We start from the raw sequence: 24316 nt of genomic DNA on the forward strand, positions 1-24316 counted from the left end.
TCACTGAGATTGAGATGCTTGTCGGGACAGGAGCTGTTTTTAATGATAAAAGTAGTACTTCATATAGCATTTTTTCTGGTCTCCTCGGAGGTGAGCCTGTTCAGGGCTGGAGTGCAGAGGGCATGCAGGCTTGAGGCAATAAGCATGTGAAATGCGTTTAGCCAGGGGGAAGATTATGTAGACCAGCCCAGCACAAGTGCTGTAAAGGTAAAACATTTTTAAAAGTGCCCCAAAAGCGGATGGAAACAGTACTTGGGCAGCGGGATAATGATAGGAGACTAGCTAAGTTAGACAAGGAAAAACAATTTTTTTTTTAATTTTTCAAGGACTCAAGTATGTTTCGTCGCGGGTTGGTGGCACCTGGTAGGTGTGCTCATGAAGCCCTCACCCACCAACCTAGTTGGTGGCATGCTTCATCATCGGGCCCACCCAGTGACACCTAGCGTGTCCCGGGTGTGCTTCGACGCCTGATTACAGCGGAGCAGGTATGTCGCTGTGTGTGCGGTGAAGACTGTGATGATTAGTGAGTTTAAAACGGCTTGGCGGGGATCCCAGTGCCCGGAGGCAAATTACACTTTAATAGCTGGGTCACCGTCAGCGGTTAAAAATAAGGCTGTTGGATGTTAGAGGCGAGTTACGACCTCCCACATCCTGAAATGTGTCAACATGTTTCAGCCAGTGCCTTATGAATAAGCTGGCTTTCTTCAGGACGGATAAAAGGTGTGTGTGGTTAAGAACTAGTGGGTGTATATTTCAGACTATGTGTATACACGCCCTAAAGTGTTTTTCTATGTGTGAGTGGGGAATTCCCATCTCAAAGAAAACACCTGTACAAATAACATATAGGACATGGACAAAAACATACAGGGAGAAGATAGTCACTTGACTGTATAATGTTATATACAGTTGGTTGCCGACTTTATAGCGGTTTGGGTGCTGGCTATAAGCGGCTATGGTGTAATGGTATTGGTGGTACCATTAGAGTGGGGTTCGCACTGGATTTCGGAGGTGGGGTGGCTAAAACACGGAATGTACATAGTTGGTGCATGGTGGTACAAAATAAGAACATAAGAATTCAGTCTTACGCTAGTTTTTCAATAGTGCTACTTCAAGGTTTGAGAAGTGGCAAGGGTTGACCCTGTAGGATAAAAACAATAGTTTTGCCACTTGGTTAAGGAGAGAGAGAGAGAGACCTGTAGGAGAGAAACGCTTACCAGTGATCTTGGTCGGTCATAGTACTCACAGAATTCTTGGTCAGAGCCTGCTGTGGACCTGTAGTGCCTCCTTCGCAGAACCGGTTAGGAATGGCCCTGGTGGTGGAGGTTTTTATACTGTTGGTTAATTGCCCAATTGAGATCACCTGCATGGTGGAGAAAGGGTAGAGAGACTCGTTCTGTCGAGTCATCGCGCTCGCGAGCGCTAGGGATTGCAGCGGTGTGGCTTCGCGCATGTGCGTTGCAATGCGCCTTACCGCGCATGCGCGGGAGAGAGCTGTTTCTGCGCATGCGTGCCTGGGGGAGCGCGTGAGCGCTATGCATGCGCGAGCGAGATAGTGCGAAAACTGCTGTTTCTTGCACATATGATGGGGAGGCAATTGGAAGCCCATCATATATAGATGGCATAAAGTTGGGGGTGTTATCTGGCTAGAGTTTATGAAGTCAAAGACATAAGTTGCATGAAGTCAAAGACATGAGTGGAGGTATATAGTTAGTATTAGTATAAGGACATTGGATTCATACTCCGTTATAGCCAAACGCGGGGACACAGTCTAAGGGTCACGTATATATTACGTGTATGACAAGGAGTTCCAGGGAATGGCATCGTTGAGCCCATCGGTGGCTGTTGAAAGACGATATATCCATCTTTGTTCTTTGCCCAGGAGTTTTTTGTCGTTCTCAACAATGCTCTCAGGGATTTGCTCAATTACTGTCCAATTGAAGTCATTGGGTGTGTGGCAGAGAGTGATGAAATGGTTTGTCAGTTTGCTCACACTTTTCTTGCATCTTATGGTGCTTCGATGCTCAGTGATTCTGGTTTTGATCTTCCGTGTGGTCATCCCCACATAGCGGAGGCCACACGTGCACGTCAGAAGGTATATTACATTGCGTGAGTTACAGTTAGTGTGATTTTGCTGTGTCCATATTTTGTTTGGCTCAAGGTTCAGTGTTTTGGTGTGTGTGGTCAGATGACACACACTGCAGTCGTTGCAGGGGTAATGTCCAATAACTTTGGGCAGTCCCCAAGCGTTCAGAATGGTGTGCGTAGGTTGTTTAGGTGGTGGTCTTGGTCGAGTGCTCACCAGTTGGTCCTTGAGGTTTTTGTTCCTTTTATAGGCAAATCTTGGAGTGTCCCAATTCCTTTGTCCTGAGTTGATGATCCTCCAATGTTTTTTTATGATTTTGGTCACTGCATTTGATGCCGTATTGTAGGTAGTGACGCAAGTGATTGGTTGCTCCTGGTCCTCCTTCACGTGGGTCTCTAGGAAGGGCATCCCGGTTTTGATTTCTCGCCCTTTTCTGGGTTTTGCGGACGATGGTTTTGGGATAGCCGCGGTTTTCTAGTTTGGTTGCTAGTTCGGCTGATTGTGCTTTATAGTCATTCACGTTGGTACAGTTTCTCCGGATGCGTAGAAACTGTCCGAAAGGTAGGTTTTCCTTTAGAGGGCGGGGATGGAAGCTCGTGAAGTGGAGCAGAGCGTTCCTCGCAGTTGGTTTGTAGTAAGTCGTTGTGGTTAGAGTTCCATCTTTTGCTCTGATGTCTAGGTCCAAAAAGGGCAGTACTTTGTTGCTTGCGGTGCTAGTGAACTTCAAGTATTGATCCCTGGTGTTGAGCCAAATCATGAATCTGTCCAGTTCAGTCTGTGAGCCTTGCCAGATGACCAGGATATCATCAATGTATCTGTGCCATTTCAGGATGTGGTGGTTGAATGGGTTATTGACCGTAGCAATGTGGGAGCATTCAAAATGGTGTACATATAATCCTGCCACGCTGGGGGCAAAAACGCTGCCCATGGACGTACCATTTGTTTGCAAGTAGAAGTTGCCTTCATACTCAAAAAAGTTTTGTTTGAGGGCCAGGGTGGCACATGCCAGTATGAAGTCCCTGGGGTGTGGTAGGGCCAGGGTGATGCCATTAGGACATCATGGAGCACTTTTAAAGTGGCGTCCTGGGGCAGGCTGGTGTATAGGCTCTCCACGTCTAACCCCACCAGGAGTTGGGTGTCGGGGTCGAAGTCCATCTTGTCTATGACTTGTAACAGGTGTTTGGTGTCCTTTATATACGTTGGAGTGCGTTGCACCAAGGGATTGAGGAAGAAATCACAGTATCGTGACAATGGTTCCAAAAGGGAGTTTATGCCTGACACGATGGGTCTGCCAGGGGGTGGAAGTTTGCCCTTATGTACCTTAGGTACTGTGTAGAAGTACGGTGTCTTCGTGTGTTCGGGACACAGGTATTCGGCTTCCTGTTTGGAAATGTGTTCCGCATCTGCTGCCCTTTTGACCAGATTCTGGATACTTGTCCGTAATTCATTGGATGGGTCCTGTTCCAACCTGCGATAATTCCTATTATCGCTTAGAAGTCTCCGGCATTCGTTGTCATAATCCGTCTTGTCCTGTAAGACAATGCCTCCCCCTTTGTCTGCTGGTTTAATGACCAGTGTGGGGTTGTTCTGTAGGCGCTGCATTGTTTGTCTGTCATTCCAGGATAAGTTGTTGAAGTGGTTGGTTGGGTTCAGATGCTCAATGTCGTGGTACACTGCTTGTTCAAAGGTTGCGATTTCAGGGGGAATGGTGGAAGGAGGAGGGACAAATGTGGATTTGGTTCTGAGGCCGGTGATGTTCGGGTTTTCTTGAGGTTGTTCGTTCTCAGGGTTTGGTTTTTCGAAGAAAGACTTCAATTTGAGCTTTCTAAAGAACTGTGCCAGTTCAACATGTAGTTGGAATTTGTCGAGTCTGGTGGTCGGCACAAAAGACAGTCCCTTCTCTAGGACTGATTGTTCTGTTTGGGATAACGGGGTGCTGGATAGATTGAATACCAGTGATGGTTGGTTGGTATGGCTTAGGTTTTGCTCGTTCCTGGGGTTGCTTCCTTCGCCTTCTGGCGAGTGTTCGAGCTCACTGGGTTCTCTTCGCCGGCCCATTGGACCTGTGTTTGTTGTTGGAATGGTCTTCGTCGTCCCCGAGCTCTTCGGCCCTGTCCTAAAAAAGGAATATGTGGACCCTGGTTACCTGGAAATAGGGGCATAGGTCCCGGGGGATACATAGGTGGGAAGCCATAGTAGGGATTTGGCATTTGACCTAGGTTTGGTGGAAAGCCATAGAAATTGCTTTGTTGTCCTCCTTGCCAATTATTGGGCCATTGTTGTCCTCTTCGTCCTCTTCCTCCTCTTTTTTGTGAGCCATTGCATCTGGCAAGGCTCACAGACTGAACTGGACAGATTCATGATTTGGCTCAACACCAGGGATCAATACTTGAAGTTCACTAGCACCGCAAGCAACGAAGTACTTCCCTTTTTGGACCTAGAAATCAGAGCAAAAGATGGAACTCTAACCACAACGACTTACTACAAACCAACTGCGAGGAACGCTCTGCTCCACTTCACGAGCTTTAGAAAGCTCAAATTGAAGTCTTTCTTCGAAAAACCAAACCCTGAGAACGAACAACCTCAAGAAAACCCGAACATCACCGGCCTCAGAACCAAATCCACATTTGTCCCTCCTCCTTCCACCATTCCCCCTGAAATCGCAACCTTTGAACAAGCAGTGTACCACGACATTGAGCATCTGAACCCAACCAACCACTTCAACAACTTATCCTGGAATGACAGACAAACAATACAGCGCCTACAGAACAACCCCACACTGGTCATTAAACCAGCAGACAAAGGGGGAGGCATTGTCTTACAGGACAAGACGGATTATGACAACGAATGCCGGAGACTTCTAAGCGATAATAGGAATTATCGCAGGTTGGAACAGGACCCATCCAATGAATTACGGACAAGTATCCACAATCTGGTCAAAAGGGCAGCAGATGCGGAACACATTTCCAAACAGGAAGCCGAATACCTGTGTCCCGAACACACGAAGACACCGTACTTCTACACAGTACCTAAGGTACATAAGGGCAAACTTCCACCCCCTGGCAGACCCATCGTGTCAGGCATAAACTCCCTTTTGGAACCATTGTCACGATACTGTGATTTCTTCCTCAATCCCTTGGTGCAACGCACTCCAACGTATATAAAGGACACCAAACACCTGTTACAAGTCATAGACAAGATGGACTTCGACCCCGACACCCAACTCCTGGTGGGGTTAGACGTGGAGAGCCTATACACCAGCCTGCCCCAGGACGCCACTTTAAAAGTGCTCCATGATGTCCTAATGGCATCACCCTGGCCCTACCACACCCCCAGGGACTTCATACTGGCATGTGCCACCCTGGCCCTCAAACAAAACTTTTTTGAGTATGAAGGCAACTTCTACTTGCAAACAAATGGTACGTCCATGGGCAGCGTTTTTGCCCCCAGCGTGGCAGGATTATATGTACACCATTTTGAATGCTCCCACATTGCTACGGTCAATAACCCATTCAACCACCACATCCTGAAATGGCACAGATACATTGATGATATCCTGGTCATCTGGCAAGGCTCACAGACTGAACTGGACAGATTCATGATTTGGCTCAACACCAGGGATCAATACTTGAAGTTCACTAGCACCGCAAGCAACAAAGTACTGCCCTTTTTGGACCTAGACATCAGAGCAAAAGATGGAACTCTAACCACAACGACTTACTACAAACCAACTGCGAGGAACGCTCTGCTCCACTTCACGAGCTTCCATCCCCGCCCTCTAAAGGAAAACCTACCTTTCGGACAGTTTCTACGCATCCGGAGAAACTGTACCAACGTGAATGACTATAAAGCACAATCAGCCGAACTAGCAACCAAACTAGAAAACCGCGGCTATCCCAAAACCATAGTCCGCAAAACCCAGAAAAGGGCGAGAAATCAAAACCGGGATGCCCTCCTAGAGACCCACGTGAAGGAGGACCAGAAGCAACCAATCACTTGCGTCACTACCTACAATACGGCATCAAATGCAGTGACCAAAATCATAAAAAAACATTGGAGGATCATCAACTCAGGACAAAGGAATTGGGACACTCCAAGATTTGCCTATAAAAGGAACAAAAACCTCAAGGACCAACTGGTGAGCACTCGACCAAGAGCACCACCTAAACAACCTACGCACACCATTCTGAACGCTTGGGGACTGCCCAAAGTTATTGGACATTACCCCTGCAACGACTGCAGTGTGTGTCATCTGACCACACACACCAAAACACTGAACCTTGAGCCAAACAAAATATGGACACAGCAAAATCACACTAACTGTAACTCACGCAATGTAATATACCTTCTGACGTGCACGTGTGGCCTCCGCTATGTGGGGATGACCACACGGAAGATCAAAACCAGAATCACTGAGCATCGAAGCACCATAAGATGCAAGAAAAGTGTGAGCAAACTGACAAACCATTTCATCACTCTCTGCCACACACCCAATGACTTTAATTGGACAGTAATTGAGCAAATCCCTGAGAGCATTGTTGAGAACGACAAAAAACTCCTGGGCAAAGAACAAAGATGGATATATCGTCTTTCAACAGCCACCGATGGGCTCAACGATGCCATTCCCTGGAACTCCTTGTCATACACGTAATATATACGTGACCCTTAGACTGTGTCCCCGCGTTTGGCTATAACGGAGTATGAATCCAATGTCCTTATACTAATACTAACTATATACCTCCACTCATGTCTTTGACTTCATGCAACTTATGTCTTTGACTTCATAAACTCTAGCCAGATAACACCCCCAACTTTATGCCATCTATATATGATGGGCTTCCAATTGCCTCCCCATCATATGTGCAAGAAACAGCAGTTTTCGCACTATCTCGCTCGCGCATGCGCGAGTGTATAGCGCTCACACGCTCCCCCAGGCGCGCATGCGCAGAAACAGCTCTCTCCCGCGCATGCGCGGTAAGGCGCATTGCAACGCACATGCGCGAAGCCACACCGCTGCAATCCCTAGCGCTCGCGAGCGCGATGACTTGACAGAACGAGTCTCTCTACCCTTTCTCCACCATGCAGGTGATCTCAATTGGGCAATTAACCAACAGTATAAAAACCTCCACCACCAGGGCTATTCCTAACCGGTTCTGCGAAGGAGGCACTACAGGTCCACAGCAGGCTCTGACCAAGAATTCTGTGAGTACTATGACCGACCAAGATCACTGGTAAGCGTTTCTCTCCTACAGGTCTCTCTCTCTCTCTCCTTAACCAAGTGGCAAAACTATTGTTTTTATCCTACAGGGTCAACCCTTGCCACTTCTCAAACCTTGAAGTAGCACTATTGAAAAACTAGCGTAAGACTGAATTCTTATGTTCTTATTTTGTACCACCATGCACTAACTATGTACATTCCGTGTTTTAGCCACCCCACCTCCGAAATCCAGTGCGAACCCCACTCTAATGGTACCACCAATACCATTACACCATAGCCGCTTATAGCAGCACCCAAACCGCTATAAAGTCGGCAACCAACTGTATATAACATTATACAGTCAAGTGACTATCTTCTCCCTGTATGTTTTTGTCCATGTCCTATATGTTATTTGTACAGGTGTTTTCTTTGAGATGGGAATTCCCCACTCACACATAGAAAAACACTTTAGGGCGTGTATACACATAGTCTGAAATATACACCCACTAGTTCTTAACCACACACACCTTTTATCCGTCCTGAAGAAAGCCAGCTTATTCATAAGGCACTGGCTGAAACATGTTGACACATTTCAGGATGTGGGAGGTCGTAACTCGCCTCTAACATCCAACAGCCTTATTTTTAACCGCTGACGGTGACCCAGCTATTAAAGTGTAATTTGCCTCCGGGCACTGGGATCCCCGCCAAGCCGTTTTAAACTCACTAATCATCACAGTCTTCACCGCACACACAGCGACATACCTGCTCCGCTGTAATCAGGCGTCGAAGCACACCCGGGACACGCTAGGTGTCACTGGGTGGGCCCGATGATGAAGCATGCCACCAACTAGGTTGGTGGGTGAGGGCTTCATGAGCACACCTACCAGGTGCCACCAACCCGCGACGAAACATACTTGAGTCCTTGAAAAATTAAAAAAAAATTTGTTTTTCCTTGTCTAACTTAGCTAGTCTCATTTTGATTTACAATATATAAACCGGGGGATATGGACTAGCTATCTGGTCCTCTCTCTCTCTCTTGATACACGCATAATGATAAGAGAAGCATATGAGGAGCAACACAAAACAGAAAACAGTATGCTACATTCAATAGAAATGGAGGAAAAGTAAGTGGCAAGTACAGGAACCAATGAAAAGCAAGGGGAGGGATGTAAGCCCCTTTTAAGATTTATATTGAATAGAATAGATTTCACGAGCACAGCGCAAGCCCTGTGCGGGCGAAACTTAAAAAGGTATATTATTGCAATCAGTTGTTTAACAATGTATTATACACTTCATTGCACTTGTGTGGATCTATATGCTTTTGTGGGATTTTCTTTAAGCCGTTTGTCGGAATCAATAAAGGTTTGCGCTTTTTGTAGTCTTAGAAGTGGATGCTGTTCAGTTCCACTGGGGTCTCTGGGCTTTATGTGCAGTACTTGGCTTGTGCCAGTGACTTTGACTTGAGAAAGAAAGGGAGGAAATGGAGAAAGAAGGAGAAGGGTAGAAAAACCCTGAGAAAGGGAGAAAGCAAGGATGAAAAACCATTTAAGAGTGAGATCAAGAGACAGGACGGTAAGGGTAAGGAAGAAAGAGGCATGTGGTGCAATTAAGACAAGTCAGCCTTGGTATTCAAGAATTCTGTCGTTCAGTAGGAAAGACATCAGGGCCCCTGAACTTTTGTTTTTTGAAAACTAAGATCTGCATTTATGCTGTTTATTCGAGTTGGATAGCAAGGTTACTCTGTAAACTTGCTTCTAGTGATGGCAAGTAGTCATGGCTTACTGTAGAAAGCAGTACAGGGTTTGTAACGAAGGGACTTGTTTAGACTTTGGTGGGCTGCAATACTTTCTGCCAGGTCAATGGCCAAATGTACTTCATTGCCCTGGTGGAGTACAACCCAGCCTCTTTAGAGATCTCCGTCAGGCAGGGAAGATTATTCTGAAGGAAATTCCACTGGTTGTGTCTGCTCCGGAATTTTCACTTCCTAAAGAATTTGGAGGATTTTCCATTACTCCAACTCTGAAACAGGGCCATATAGACTTTTTACCGCAGGTAATAATGCAAAACTCTCCAGGTTCCTGTTCACTTCATCAGGTGTTGGAAAAGTGTTCATTGGTAAATATCCCTGTAGGACTATGAAATAAGTGCTAACACTCCTGTTATTCTGACACAGGTTTCTACACCTTCAACCACACCGACTGCTGGTTCTCACCACTGCACCCATGCTTTGACGGCTTAAATGGAGAGCTGGCCCATGCATTCCTGCCCCCGCGGGGAGACATCCACTTCGACAACCACGAGTTCTGGATCCTGGGACGTTCCCGCTTTAGTTGGAAACAAGGTAAGTAGGATCTCTTTTTTACTCTCCAGGACTGCATTTGAATTTATTTAAAAGGTGCTTTTGGTAACAAAAAATGCCTTTCGGACAGGAAATATTAACATAAATCAAAAAATAAAAGTGAATGTGCAGACATTAGGAGGTCCAAATCATATCTCTCACTGCCATCAGTCTTGAATGTCCTCGGTTAATTTGAGAAGAGCCTAGCCTGCTGGTCTCAATTGAGAATGGGTGTGTCCAGATCTGATTTGTCATGGATAACACAACTGCCTTTCACACTAGAAATAGCAACATAGCATAAAATAAAAACAAAAGTACAGACATTAGGAAATCCAGGTCATTTTGCTTATTCTGACCAGAGTTTGGTGACTTTGTCTTTTTAAAAAAGTGGGCCTGCTTATCGTAGTTAAAGTCAAGCAGATGTTAATCTTGTTTATTGTGAAACGCTCAGTGAGACTATCTTGGCTGACCCATCAGGACACGAGGCTTCTGTTGATCTGATATGTCCTTGCTGATCCTTCAGGAGACATGCTGCAGGACTGTTTGAACTTCTTTTTTCAAATTCTTTTCTTAGGTCTCAGCTTTTGATGAGAAGCCTGTGTGGTTTGTTAGCTCCTTTGGGATGTCACTGAGCAAGAAAAAATGTATTTTCCGACACAGAGTAGGCAATCATTGATTCATCCAGAGATGAGATATACTACATTTGGTTCTCTGCATAGTTTTGTAAGCCTTCCAAGCCCCCCATAGGTTTTGTTTGTGTACAGTATCATGGGTTGCTGCAGGATTAAACTATTTCTTCATAAATCCACCCCATGGTTTACCTCTACTTTCCCATATGTTTCGATAGTGGGAGCATCGGACAATTAGCTCCCTAAGAGAGAGTTTAACTACCATTATTTTTCCCATGGTTTTCGTTTAATATTGAATTCCCACAGGTTAATCTAAGGTACCATTTGGTTTCACAGGGAACAGCTAAGATGCAGTTGGGAAGCCCAAGATTTGAAATAAAGTGGACTTTTTCTCCCCAGAAAAGGCTGACTTGGGATCTGGTATAGATAAACTACCATGGCTTCCCACAGGGTTTAACTAGACTACCTTTGGTTGCCGCACTGTTGCATTGGGCAATTCTGAGTTCTCCTTAAATCCAGACAGATTATATACGGGATGCATTCATGGTACCCAGTTTTAGCTAGATTACGCCTGGTATCTCTAGCTTTTAATCACATTACCATTAGTTGGGTTTAACCAGACTAGTACTTTTCTTCCAGGGTATAGCTAGGTTCAGAGTTTAGTAAGACTACATTTGGTTCTCAAGGGTTTTGCTTAGCTTTTGTAGGGCTCCAAGGTTTAGCTCTAGTATATTTAGTTCACCCTGGTGTAAGGTAGGCCACCATTAGTTTCCCCAAAGTTATGGCTAAACCGCTACTTTTGCCCGACGGTGTAGCTGCGTTTGGATGCTTCAGCATTGATTTGGGTAGTCTCGATTCATAAGGGACTCAGTTGGACTACCTTTGCTTCTCCCACTACTACGCTGGATTATCACATTACCCAGGACTTAGGCTCTGTCAGTGTGTCACCATTATTGAGCTGGGCTACCTTACGTCCTTTCATGGTTGAACTGGGATACCACAAACCCAAAGATTGATGTGGGTGGCTGGGCCTCCAAATTCTTCCTCTATGTTTGATGGGTTGCCAAGTATACTACGGGAGGAAAACGCTGCCAGTATGATTGTCATTAGATGATCATTCTATGTCGCATGTCTGTATTGTAAATCTTGTCAAAGGCTCAGGATTAATGTGGTCAGCCAGAATTTCTCTGTGGCTAAAACAGGATCATTAGATATATTCTGGGACTGAGATAAATTGGCTGGGAATACTCCAAGATCCAACAGGTTAATTTAGGCTTCCCATGACCTGTGAGCAGGCTCCTTTGGATTGGGTCGCTGCCAGCATTTTCACCTGGCAAAGAGGGGTTGCTGAAGTTTTTCAAAGGGGTGAAAAACATTGGCCATTTTTGTATTACTGCCATGTGCTCCTTCATATTAAAAAAACAATCAATATTTTTAGAGGCTTACCTAGGTAGATTTGCAAAGGTTTCTTGTTCACTTGAAACCGACTGCTGTGAAGACTGCAGCAGTTGCCCTATAACAAACTCTCCTATGCTGTTGCAATGGATTACCAGGGGGTCTGCAGTTTTAAGGAGCATGTACTGTTGTTCTCTCTACCCGAGATAGGCAGTCATTTGATTGCTAGGGCGGGTTTGGGAGGGGGGGAGCAACAGGTTCTTGGTGAATTCTGTGTCTTCCATAGATTTGACCTGGTTCTGGTAGATAGTCTGGTTTTCCTTCATGGCTGGTGGATCTTTATGTTTGAAGTAGACTGTGCAGGCTTTAATGAGGTGCCAGAGTTTAGAAGGACTGGGATGGGATCACTGTTAACCAGCTGGCCATGGAAGCAGTTGTCCAGGTTGTCATGGTCTACCAGAGAGATCATAAGTGTTGAGAACCTCTGTAGTGGGAACATCTCAGTGTCCCCGCTACTCTCTGCAGGAAGAGTCTCTGACTTGAGATTGTGCCAGGGCACAGAACCCCTGGCTTGGGTGAATGTCTGCTGAGGATTTTATGGTGTATTGTAAGATTGAGAAAGGGTCATGGCGGACTCCAGCTGCCTGATTGGTTGCACTGGTTGTTAATATAGTCTTTGAAAGAGGACATCAGGGTAGTTCCTGGATGGGCAATCTACCAAGACCATCAAGTGTTTCTAGTAGCCGATAATTCTTATGCATTTCAGGTTACTTTGGATGCCCATTCTCAGGTAGCTATGCGAAGGGGCACATCCCATGACTAGCCCGAAACCTTAGTTCCATTTTTCTAAACCACCCTTCAGAGGGCCCAAACCCGAATTCCTATCCACAAGAAGTATGAACGTCTCCCCCTGGCAGAAATCTCTACTTGTCCATGGCAGCATTGCCCTTCCGGGTTTGCATGGTTGTCATACCATGATGCAAAAAAGCTGAAGGTGATGATAGATATTCAGTGATCAGTTGTTTTAATTTCACATACCACTCTCACTTAGTCTTTGTTTCCTGTCGCTAACTCTCACTTTGTTGTCTTCCTCTTTCTTGCTGCTCTATCACTCTCTCCCTTATCTCCATTTTAATCTCACAGTATTACTCTTTCAATGTGTTCTATTTTGTATCTCTTTTTTGACCTTTGTCTTCCATCTCTTTTTTCCATCTCGCTCACTCTCTTTGTTACTCGTACCTTTTCTCTCTGGCTTTCTCTGCACCGGTCTCTACCTTAACCCTCCTCACCTATCGTATTTCCAACTCACTCATCTCTTCTGTCTACAGTAATCCTTCGTCTGAGCCATCTCCTTTTCCTCACTCTTTTTCTCCTGCACTATCTCCCTGTCTCTCTTCCAGGTGTTTGGTACAATGACTTGGTGCAGGTGGCGGCCCATGAGATCGGACATGCCCTAGGACTATGGCATTCCCGCGACTCCAGAGCTCTTATGCACCCAAATGCCACCTACACAAGGACCCGCCACATCACCCAAGATGACATCTGGGGGATTCAGCGACTCTACGGTAAGTCAGTTTCTTTATAAATCAACGCTTCCTGAGCATCCTGAAAATCGAATGAATGACATAACTAGCCTATTTTTATACTCCAACAAGAATGGTTTTGTCTTTTGTTCGCCAGTGAGACGTCCAGGTACAAAAAAGTTAAACGCCATTCACAAAAAATGTAATGAAATCTTTTTGGGACCTTGGTAAAAGGATGAATATGGAGCGATGCATGTGACCTACTTATATTTCAGTAGAGCCTTACTACTGTTCTGTACAGAAACACTAATAGCAAGATTAACAGCCTAGGTAAGTGGTGAGGGTGGTAAATTAGGTTAAGGACTATGATAGCGATAGGCGACAGAGTGCTGTAAATAAGGTGCTTACTGGAAAACAGGTGACCTAAAGCGGGGATCCACTGGGAACAGGTCTTAGGTGCCCTTCACTGCATTCATATGTGACAGCACAGAGCAACTGCTGGGTAAATTATCCAATATTAACAAAAAGCCTTGTATACTAAGATTAGGGACATATTGTTTCATTAGTACAGGGTAAATATATTTTAACACCAGGTACTTACAGAAGAACAGTTCACAGGACAAGAACCAGCTAGAGTGACAATCATCTACCATTACATGGTCATGTGGGGTCAGGGTGCAAGGGAGAGGCTTCGCTGGGAGCACGCGGTTGATTGGAGGAATGCATTGCACACTCTTGATAGTCATGTGAGATACAGGGGATGGGGGAGGCTGCAGTTTTACTGTTTATGTGAGGTGGGATAGCATTTGTAGTCTTGGCTATCCTTTAGAAAGATGGATAGTTGGCTTTCAGTGTGTATTTGAGTTGAATGGATTTGGAAGCAGGAACTGACTAGTCATTAGTTGGCTGTGTGATGTGGTCAAGGCACTGGTACGTTTGTTTTTTAGTGGTTGTGTGAGGTGCAGAAGGAGGCGCGTGGCATGGCTTTCAGTGATCATTTGAGTCACATTGGCTTCTCAGTGGCTGTGTGAGATAGAATGGCAAAGTTTGAGGTTCAATGGTCATGTGAGATGGGGGTCCTGGGGACAAGCAAAGGTTTTATGGCTGTGCACAGATCATGCTTGTTTTGTTATCTGCTGCAGGCTGTCTGGACCAAAGGAGGCAGTGTGAGTCCGGGTCTAAGCTCGGCTTCTGCGACACACGACGACTCTTCATGAAGAAACATTGCTCAAAGACATGTGATTTCTGCTCTGGTGAGTGACTTGTGAGTCAGTGCTGCTTGGGGCTCTCCCCTTTCACACCCAACTCTCTCCTCCAGCAGCTTGCATTCCCAGTTCAATGTGTCCCTTGAAACTCATCTTCTGACCTTTCCCAACATTCCTCACTTATTTCTATATTCCTGTCTATGGTTCCATAACAGATCTGTTCTCTTCTCTCCACCTTCCAGAAATCATCTTCCTCTAACTCTGCTTTCACTCCATATGCATATGCTTAGATATTTTTAATGCTCAAAATTCTAAACATATTTGTTTACTGGGATATTTCAAAATCTTAAAAGTCTCTCCGTCGCTTGTATGCTTATCTATACTGAGATATTTATAATGCTAAAATTTACCCCCAAGGTGGCCTTGTCGATCTAAGATTTACTAAACTGAGTCTAGAACGAAACCAATGGATTACATTGTAAAAGACCAGGTTTTAGTTACTATATTTATGGGGGCATTTCAACTCCTTCAGAAGATAGTTTTGTAGTTCAAATTAAACCTATTTTGGTAGTGTAAATACAATGAAATAAAAGCTGTTACACCAGGATACTTCTTTGAAGCCACTGTCATGCTTTATGAATTCTATTCCATTCCATAATTCCTATAGAAAGGGCAAACGTGGAATTTCTTTTTTTTATTTGAAAAACAATGACTGATCAATCCTCTGGTTTGGGGGTATATCAAAGGAATTAAAGTTGTGAGTGGGGGCTACTCAGGCAGGCACCTACTGCATCTGCTCGAAACCTTTTTGATCAAAGATCCGACAGTTCTAAAAAAAAAAAAGAAAGAAAATGGTACCTCTAGTTTGATTTCATTTTTATTCAATTCTGTCACATTTTAAATTAAACTAAATAAACACTGGATGTGGGCCAACATGAAGATTCACCAAAATCTTTGCTTACTCGATACAGTTCATAAAATGAATTCAAAGGGTTGAGTCAACTTCTGGCACATTCCCCTTCAGTCCTTACTCTGGGGGCTTGTCTAGTTCCTGTGTGTGACCTGTGACCTGGGTGCTCATGCTGATCATCACTTCTTTCTAAACTTCAGGTCTCCTCCTTGGTCGAAAAGTGCCTCTTGCAACTTAAAGCAGAAGTTGTAGAATCTCTGCTTTCCATTTTATGCCCCTTCTTTCTCAGATGCATGGGCCTTTAAAAATCCTTTACCGGGCCTTCTAACTTCTTAACTCAGTTATACCCAATGTATTCATAACATGTCCATCCTTCTCCTTACCCAAGCAGGCAAATAGATCATATCACCCCTTCCCTCTGAGTCCTACTCTAGATGCCAACCAGCAAAGGCTTCCAGTTGAAAACCATGAACAACTATCGCAAAGAAGGTACCACCTTCCACAGCTCTAAATTCAAGCCTACTCTGCTGACTCCATCTTGTTAACAGTCTCTGCAAATCCTGCAATAGCTTCCTCAATTTTGGGATCATGACATGGCATGACTATGCAGGAGCACCACACTGATGACAACGGAGAAGACTCTGATTTACAAGGAAGCCGTAGAACAGTCTAGCTTCTACCTATTAAAAAGAGGTCTTTCGAAGATGTAGCCAGAGCAGGTTATGGCATATCAATATCTACTGATCGATTGAGCTTTATCAAATACAGGGGACTGTGCCTTTAGCATATCAATTAGAAGAGATGTTGTGAAGGATGGCTTAAAATACCATAGGGGTCAATCGATTTCTTTAGTTGTTCAGTCTCCGCTCATTCTGCAAACTCATAAAGGGAAGACGTGAGACCGTCTCAAAAACGGCACTATCTGATGGATCAAGGAAGATTTTCTTTAGGTGTGGTTTAATTCTGGGTATTTAGAGGAAATGGGAGCAAGGAAAGAAAAATGAATCAAGCTCTTCTCTAGGTAGCCCCCTTTCTATATATTTGCCTACTCACCTCTTCTTCTCACTTTCATTTTGTACTTCTATACACCTTGCTTCTTTCATGCCTCTTTTTTCTTTGTGATGTTGGTGAACTTTATTCCTTCTATCTACCCTATTTTCTATTTGACCTTTTTTTGTTAATTAAATAATTTTAACCGAATGAAAGATATGATCAACACATAAATAACACAAAATTTATACTTTTTTCTTACAAGATAGAGAACAAAACAATAATTTCGGATACCTGCAACCAAAGAATTAGTTAAATACCCTTCCAGTAAATGTAATTAGTAAAAATATAACCATACCTGGAAAAAGCACAGGATAACATCCGCTTCCCAACCAAAGCCTGGTCATTGTGCTCCTGGTCCTCAAGTAAGCTCAAGAAGTGTGGAAGAAGCATGGACCCCTATGACTTGAAGCTCCTGTCTTGGAAGGATACCTTCCTAGTCATCATAGCTTCTGTCTAGAGTATAAAGTGAGCTTTATGTCCCGTGCGCCTCTGAACCATACACTGTGGTCCTTTGGGACTGAAAAGCCCTAGGACTCCTCTCACTTTTGTTTTTAAGGTATTGACTGAATTTCTATGTGACTGTGACATTTTGCTCCCCACATCATCTCTACTGAATAACCTGCTATACTCTAAGTTTTAGTTTTGATTGAGCTAGGCATGGTGTTCTATTGCCCACATTCCCATATGATGTGCACAGTATACCTCACCGCCAAGCCTCTGCATGGGAAAGACTCTCCACTGGGTTTCTGATTACAATATACCTCAGAGTCTAGAGGTTGGGCCCCTTCCGTGGAATTCTGTAGACCTGAATCTGTGAGAAGACTATGTAGGGTGCCTTCCTGGGCTAACCCATACACATTCTGCAGGAATTGCACACTTAAGCCTCCCCCCTGAAGCCTTATAAAATTCGGATAAAAAGGCTCTATGAACCAGGTTGCCAAGCCTGGTATGTCTGATGCTGCCTTCACACAGGCAAAGTATGTGAAAGAGCCAGGAAGTAGGAGTATAACAAAATTGCCTGTATGGAGGTTTTCTCACAAGAAGTCTCTGGAAACCAGACACGGGCAAAATGTGAACGTTTTGTTACACTGGCATAATTCTGAGTAATTTCTGGCATTTCACATTCCTTTTGTTTAACAAAATTCCACACATTATGCCATATTTTGTAATTTCAAGTTTGGGTAAAAATCTTATTGCTGGAGCGCAGAAACAACGAGAACGAACAGAACGTGAGCTGCTGTTGTTCATTTTTCTGAAATTTTGCATAATTATGTTGAAGGAAACTGCACAAATTGTGCAAACCTCCAAGAATCCTCGCACTATCAACCCACCCTGCCAACCACTGAGCATCGGATGAAGAAAAACACGGAATAACTCCCTTCAAAAGATGAGAACTGTCAAACGTGTGCACCCAGGTTAGAGATGGCACAAGCCAGCATAGTACCAGGCATGCTAAGCTCTATTGGCGCTAAGGAAGCTATCTGCGGTCTGCCACTGAAATTGATGGTACAAATCGCCGTTGAAAAATGATTATATTCTTTGCAGCTAGTACAGAAGGCATGAGAAATCATGTTTACCACACTTTCCAGTTATTTAATTGGCTGCCAGTTTAGTTTGTAAGAGACCTATTTTTAAATCATTCTCTGTCATATGTAAGCCCTCTATCAAAATATACCAGACATCCTGGCCAGCAACTTTCAAAGCAGCTCTCAATCTCAGGTTTTACAATCTGCTAACCTGACATTACTCACAGTAATGAAGTTGGTTCCTTTCAGTGACCGGGGTTTCTCAATGGCTGCCGATAAAAGTTAGAGCCCACTGTATGTCCCCAATCATTTAGGAACCATCCTTTGGAGGCTTAGGAAATTACTAAACACTTGATTATATAGCCCCTAAATCCTCCATCTATTCCCGTCTCAGCAGTCATATTTGTTTACTTCAAAAGAGCCCAGACACCTTGGGGAAATTTTGACTTTGAAAATTAACTATAAAATAATGCAAATGAGTCATAGGGTCAACGTAAATCTAATTGTATCCTTTCAGTGTGGACTTCAATTACTCCAATTACTTCACCTTTCACTGCATTACAGAAGATTATTTTGTTTCTTGAACATGCAATAAGCTACATAATGTGTAGCGGGAACATGAGGTTACCGTGGTTACTTCGCCCTACATTAAAAAAGATTAATCCGATTATACTGCCGATTATACTGCCTTATATTTAATTGCAGACAACGTCGCTCTCCTACATATATCCTTTGCTTCATTAAATAACTTTGATTGTATTACTGTTCATTTGAACTCCTCAACAAATTACTCTTGTCTTGCATTAGAATACAGGCAGTTTGCTTAGTTTATCTTGCATTAGATCACAGTACCATAACAAAATTACTGCTTCAGCCAGTATTAGATAAAAGTACTCTCATTACTTAACTCTGTATTAGAATACTGGAGGCTCTTTTTATCCAGTAAGTGTGCACATAAGGTTACTCACTCTGGTTACTTTATCATGTTTTACAGTTCACAAAATTACTCTGATGTTTTGACCATTTAGATTAAAGAAGTCAAGTGAAAAATATTGTTTTGATTACTTTACGCATATTCAGTTAGAGAATGATATTAATATGATTTCCTCATTCTGAATGTCAATGTAGGCCATACATTTAATTACATTTCCTTCAAATGGATTACAGATTATGGATATTTTGATTGGTTACCCCTGTATTAGATTACAGATGGTAACTGTTTTTTTTACTTATTACATTACAGAGTGAGCATACCATGATATTACTGGGTGGCTGGGTGCAGGCAAGTGAAGTGAAGGATTACCAAGGACTGGGCTATTTGATGGCAAGGACACATATGTTCAGCGTTTGTTTTACAGAGCTGCGCCAACACCTGGTTGATAATAAACTCACTGACACCAAGGAGCTTGCTAAGGGGGCGGACCTGGCAGTGACCCCAAGAAGGGTGGTTTAGGTTAACCCCAGCAGAGTAAGGGAAGTTAAGGAAGACACTGACAAGTCCCAGAATAAAGTGGGGGGAAGGGTTTCATAGTCCCTTCTGAGAAACCAGGAGGAGGTTCTGGTGAGCGATTGCACAGGGCGCCCCATTTCCAACCCCAGTGCCTTGATTGTTCTCAGCCAGTACACAAGCAGGAACAGATCACCACGAAGCAGCCAGCTACTCCAACACCGTGAGACCCTCACAGGTGATTTGCTGCACTTTATAAATTCTTGATTGATTGAAGCAGGGGGATTCAGTCTGTCCTACGAAACCACCCACTGGAGGGAATTCTAGAGGAGTGGCCAATGTGGTCTTAGTGGGAAGTAGCCCCCAGGGGCAGATCATAGACTATGCCACAATCTACCTTAGCTCAGAGACAGACCCAAAGGGTGAGTGAAGAGGATCCCTGTCACAGCTTTGAGAGACACCGAGGCTAGCCAGGCCATGGTAGTGGAAAGTCTGGTTTCTTCAGAGCAGTACACCAGCCAGGTGAGTAGGGTAACTAAGGTCCAGGGATAGGTCTTTTTCTGCCTCATGACCACAGTATCCTTGGAGTCGGGTGGGGAGATGACCCAGAGGAGGGTCATAGTTAGTCCCCAGGTGCCCATAGACTGCATTCTGGGGAATATGTTGAAAACCCAGTCTCAGGATTCCCCCTGGGACTGGTGGGAGGTACAGTGAAAGTAGCATGACTAACACCCAGGCCTGTTGCCCCCACTCTGAGAATCTTCAGAGGTCAGAGAACCCTGAATGGCCTGGGGCCGTGCTCTTGACACTGACATCTGTCAGTGACCTTTGCTGGTTGCAGCGCTTATGGGCTTTATTTTCCTTGGGTTGGGGACAGAAGTCTGATCCACATGGCGGAATAGGCCATATCACCTTGTTGGCCTTGGCAGTAATGTCTGCCTATTGGGCATGCATTTGTGAGCAAGTTAAGTTTAGAAGCATAAACAGATGAGGCCCACAAGTGAGGAGAAGTTTTCCACAAGGGTCAGTTCAGTGACTCAGGAGAGTATAGACAGAGGAACCCAACTGATTACAGAGAGGCGAGGAACTGACAAGTGCTCCTGCACAACAGGGCCTGTGTCCATGTTCTATCGCCTAAGTAGGGAAGCCCATCCAGGTATTGATTAGTCTACCCTGGGTTTTGGCTGGAGTGGAGTTATGTTGGACTTTGACCGTTCTGCAGGCCAACCTTAAAGTTTTTGTGTTAACTCTCAGGTTTTCTGAACATGTTTTTGTTGGCTTTTAGGACTCTACTCACTTTACCACTGCTAAAGTGCTTGTGCTCTCACCCTTAAACATGGTAGAATTGGCGTACACCTAATTCGCACAGTTAATGTATTTGTAAGTCCCTAGTAAAATGGTACGACATGTACCCAGGGCCTGTATATTAAATGCTACTAGTGGGTCTGCATGAGTGTAGAAGGGGTAGGCCCTTAGAACTCAGGACCTGGGTCCGTAGGTCAGTACACAAAGAGTCGGTCTGAGTTACAAGTATGTTATTGTCACATAATTTTGTAAATTTTAGTTAAACACACGATCACCATTAAATTTGAAAAAGTTGAAAAGAAGTTGCATATTTTTCATTTCATTCTTATTGGCATTTATTCAAGCAAAGTCAAGATACGATCAAGTTGCAGCCAATGTTACTTAATAGAAAGTTGAAATATACACATGTAATTGTATAATCATACACACTCGGATACAGGACGCCGACGGAGCGGTATCCCTCCTGGGAGTTCACAAACCAAAGTGAGAAATCCTTCCTGACCCCCTTGAGAGGACTGAACTGCCTGTGCGCCATGACCGAGTGTTCACTAGCACGTAACTAAACATTCTGTGGAGCTTGATGTGAGCCCTTTTCCCAGACGGAACAAGAGATGACCGTCTCACGATGCTCTCCACTCCTTCCTGATGAAGACCCCAACATGAGGCCGCAAACCGCCCTTTAGCGTAACCGGGGTCGAAACGTAGAACTACGCTGCCTTTCCACACACCATAGGATTCAAATATGAGATTACTTCTCCTTGTCTATGTGTGATGTAACTTCGGGAACCTTTGCTCATTTATTTGTTTGTAGAGGTTTTGCTATTTTTAAACTTGATGTAACAATTATGTCACAACACCTTTACCCTGTCCCCCTCACCTTTTCACAAACCCCCCCCCTTTCACTGAGAGCACCTAATTCGAATACCGAATGTAATGATTATACAATTACATGTGTATATTTCAACTTTCTATTAAGTAACATTGGCTGCAACTTGATCGTATCTTGACTTTGCTTGAATAAATGCCAATAAGAATGAAATGAAAAATATGCAACTTCTTTTCAACTTTTTCAAATTTAATGGTGATCGTGTGTTTAACTAAAATTTACAAAATTATGTGACAATAACATACTTGTAACTCAGACCGACTCTTTGTGTACTAGTGGGTCTGCAGCACTTATAGTGCCACCCACTTAAGTAGTCTTTTTAAACAGGTCTCAGTCCTGCCATTGCAGCCTATGTTCGCAGTTTAAACTGCCATGTCGATCTGGTAAAATAAACCTTATGCCAGGCCTAAACCTTCCTCTTTAAAACATATGAATCACCCCTAGGGTTGGCTCTAAATAGCGCGCAGGGGAGGGTGCAGTGTATTTAAAAATTTGGACATGTACTTTTAAGTTTTACATGTCCTGGAAGTGAAAATTCTCAAATTCGTTTGTAACTACTGCAGGGCCTACCGCTCCCATAGGATAACATTGTGTTACCTTTTACATTTCATAAGTGATAACTTTCAATTTAAAGCAGGTGGGAATATAGAGTTTGGTCTCTAAAGCATTGTAATTTAACAGCCGCTTTAATGGTAAAGTTGGATTTTTAGTCACAATTCTGAAAATGACACTTTTAGAAAAGTGGCATTTGTTTGTCCCGACCATTTGGATCCGGTAGTCTGTACCCTGGGTCACATGACTAGGTGTAGCTGGCAGGTGAGGTGGACTTTGTGTATTGAAACCAGACGGGTATAGGTGTTGGCAGGATGGGCCATCTCTGACTTGATGGGGGAGGCAAAGCTGCCACCTACTGCACTTGCACATCACAAAGACTGAGCCTCAGCACATAGACAACGGGTTTCACACTAGTCATTTGTACCCCCAGAAAAGCTGAGGTCAGGACAGGAAGGCAGGAAATTCTAGACACCTCTGGAGGTGGAACTCTCTAGTAGCTTCTCTCCCTTGAAAGCGAGCATCAGTTATAAATAATGGACTTTCAGACCAAACTTCTCAGTACACATCTGGACCTGTGGAAAACCAGAAGGACTGCTCTGCTGCAAGAAGGACTGCTACTCCGCTACCCTGCTACTCTGCTGAGGGAGAAGGACTGGTGCAGGGCCTTACATAGCAGCTTCCCAGTATCGCTGCAGTGCAACACATTCTCAACGCAGGGCCTCATATCACAGCCCGCTACTCATCAGAACAAACACTGCTCAATGGACATGCATTGGACTTTTCTGGTGTTGTTTTCACTTTATTTCTGTTTTTGTGCTGCATAAATACTTTACACACTGCCTCCAAGCTAAACCGGACTGCTTTTGTGCCAAGCTACCAGGTTAATTTGGGGTTTGCTTGCATTTCACCCTGACACGAATTGTGGTTGCAGCATGAGTAGCGTGTCACCCGCCTCAACCAGTAACCCAATTTCCTACACTTATGTTCAAACAAATGATCAAACTCTACATTTTGCAGTACTTTGTTTGCAAAAATATTGCACCATATTGCAAAAATATTGTACCATCCTACGTGAAGGCTGTTGTTGCAATATTAAAGTAAAGTTACTCTTTCAAGGTGGCTGTTTAGTATAGAGTAGTAAACCTGTCACATGGAAGCAATTTATCTTCTCTCAAGTGAATCAGATTGCCATTTTTGGACCCACTAGCACCTCCAACAAGATTAACTCTTTAACTGTAGCTGTATAATGCATTACTTCTACTTCTTTATCACTATTACACTAGTTTTTCAACTAGTTGCCACTGTGCCATCACATAAATAAACAATGGTAAATTATTATTATTATTATATGAAACTTGTAACGCGCTCAGCTTACCCAGGGGCATCCCGGCGCGACAGACCAAAGAAGAAGGAAAGACTCGATTACTCACTGCTATGGAAACAAGTATGTCTTAAGAAGTTTCCTGAATAGTAGGAGCTTGGGCTCTGAGCGAATCTTAAGGGGCAGAGAGTTCCACAGAGATGCCACCTGTACCGAGAAACGCCTGCCCCCAGTTCTAGCTCTCTTAACTCTCGCAGATCGCAAAAGATGTTGCTGGTCCGAGCGCAAAGGGCGTGAGGGTTTATAAGGACGGGCCATATTAAGAAGGATGGGAGGGCCTTTGCCATGTAAGATTTTATGGGCCGTACACAGCGCCTTAAATTTCACCCGCTCCTTGACAGGGAGCCAGTGAAGCGCTTTAAGGGCCGGGGCAGCCGACTGCCTTCTAGGGATCTCCATCAAGACTCTAGCGGCTGCGTTTTGCACCTGTTGGAGAGTTTTAAAGGTCGCTTCGGGGGCACCAAGAAACAGGGCATTTCCATAGTCAAGCCTTGAAAGGATTAAACCACGCATCAGGAGCTTCTTGGCTGAATCCGGAAGCAGTGGTAGCACCTTTCGGGCTGACTTCAGTAAACCGAAGCAGACCCCCGCGGTCTTCCTGGCGTGAGTCCTAAAGGACAGATCTTCCTCCAACCATACTCCCAAGGACTTGATCTCTTTCTTGGGGGATGGTGGGTCGCCAAGAGACCGGGGCCAACAGCCAGCAATAATGGAGGGACTGGAGTTACCCAGGAGCATCAGCTCAGTTTTTCCTCCATTCAGCTTAAGAGCCGAGTTGGACATCCACTGATAGACATTGTCCAGGCAGTCATGTAGCACATTGGGTTGCTCCGCCAGCTGAGTGAGGCCCACCACCAGCTGAGTATCATCAGCATAGCTGATG

At 44.3% G+C, this 24316-nt stretch overlaps 1 protein-coding gene and 1 long non-coding RNA gene across 2 annotated transcripts in view; one reads left to right on the forward strand and one right to left on the reverse strand.

Annotated features, from left to right (window-relative positions):
* Nucleotides 1–24316, reverse strand: part of LOC144791354 (uncharacterized) — a 227164-nt gene that overhangs the window by 175201 nt on the left and 27647 nt on the right. The window lies entirely within an intron of this gene.
* The window catches only part of LOC144791352 (matrix metalloproteinase-23-like), a 103254-nt gene that overhangs the window by 66538 nt on the left and 12400 nt on the right, over nucleotides 1–24316 (forward strand). Inside the window, exons 4-6 of the mRNA XM_078666030.1 lie at nucleotides 9454–9621; nucleotides 13043–13207; nucleotides 14308–14418. Of these exons, the coding sequence (XP_078522156.1) occupies nucleotides 9454–9621; nucleotides 13043–13207; nucleotides 14308–14418 (444 nt within the window). The remainder of the gene's footprint in view (nucleotides 1–9453; nucleotides 9622–13042; nucleotides 13208–14307; nucleotides 14419–24316) is intronic.

This window comes from Lissotriton helveticus, chromosome 11 (genome assembly GCF_964261635.1).
Source record: "Lissotriton helveticus chromosome 11, aLisHel1.1, whole genome shotgun sequence".
NCBI classification, from domain to species: Eukaryota; Metazoa; Chordata; class Amphibia; order Caudata; family Salamandridae; genus Lissotriton; species Lissotriton helveticus.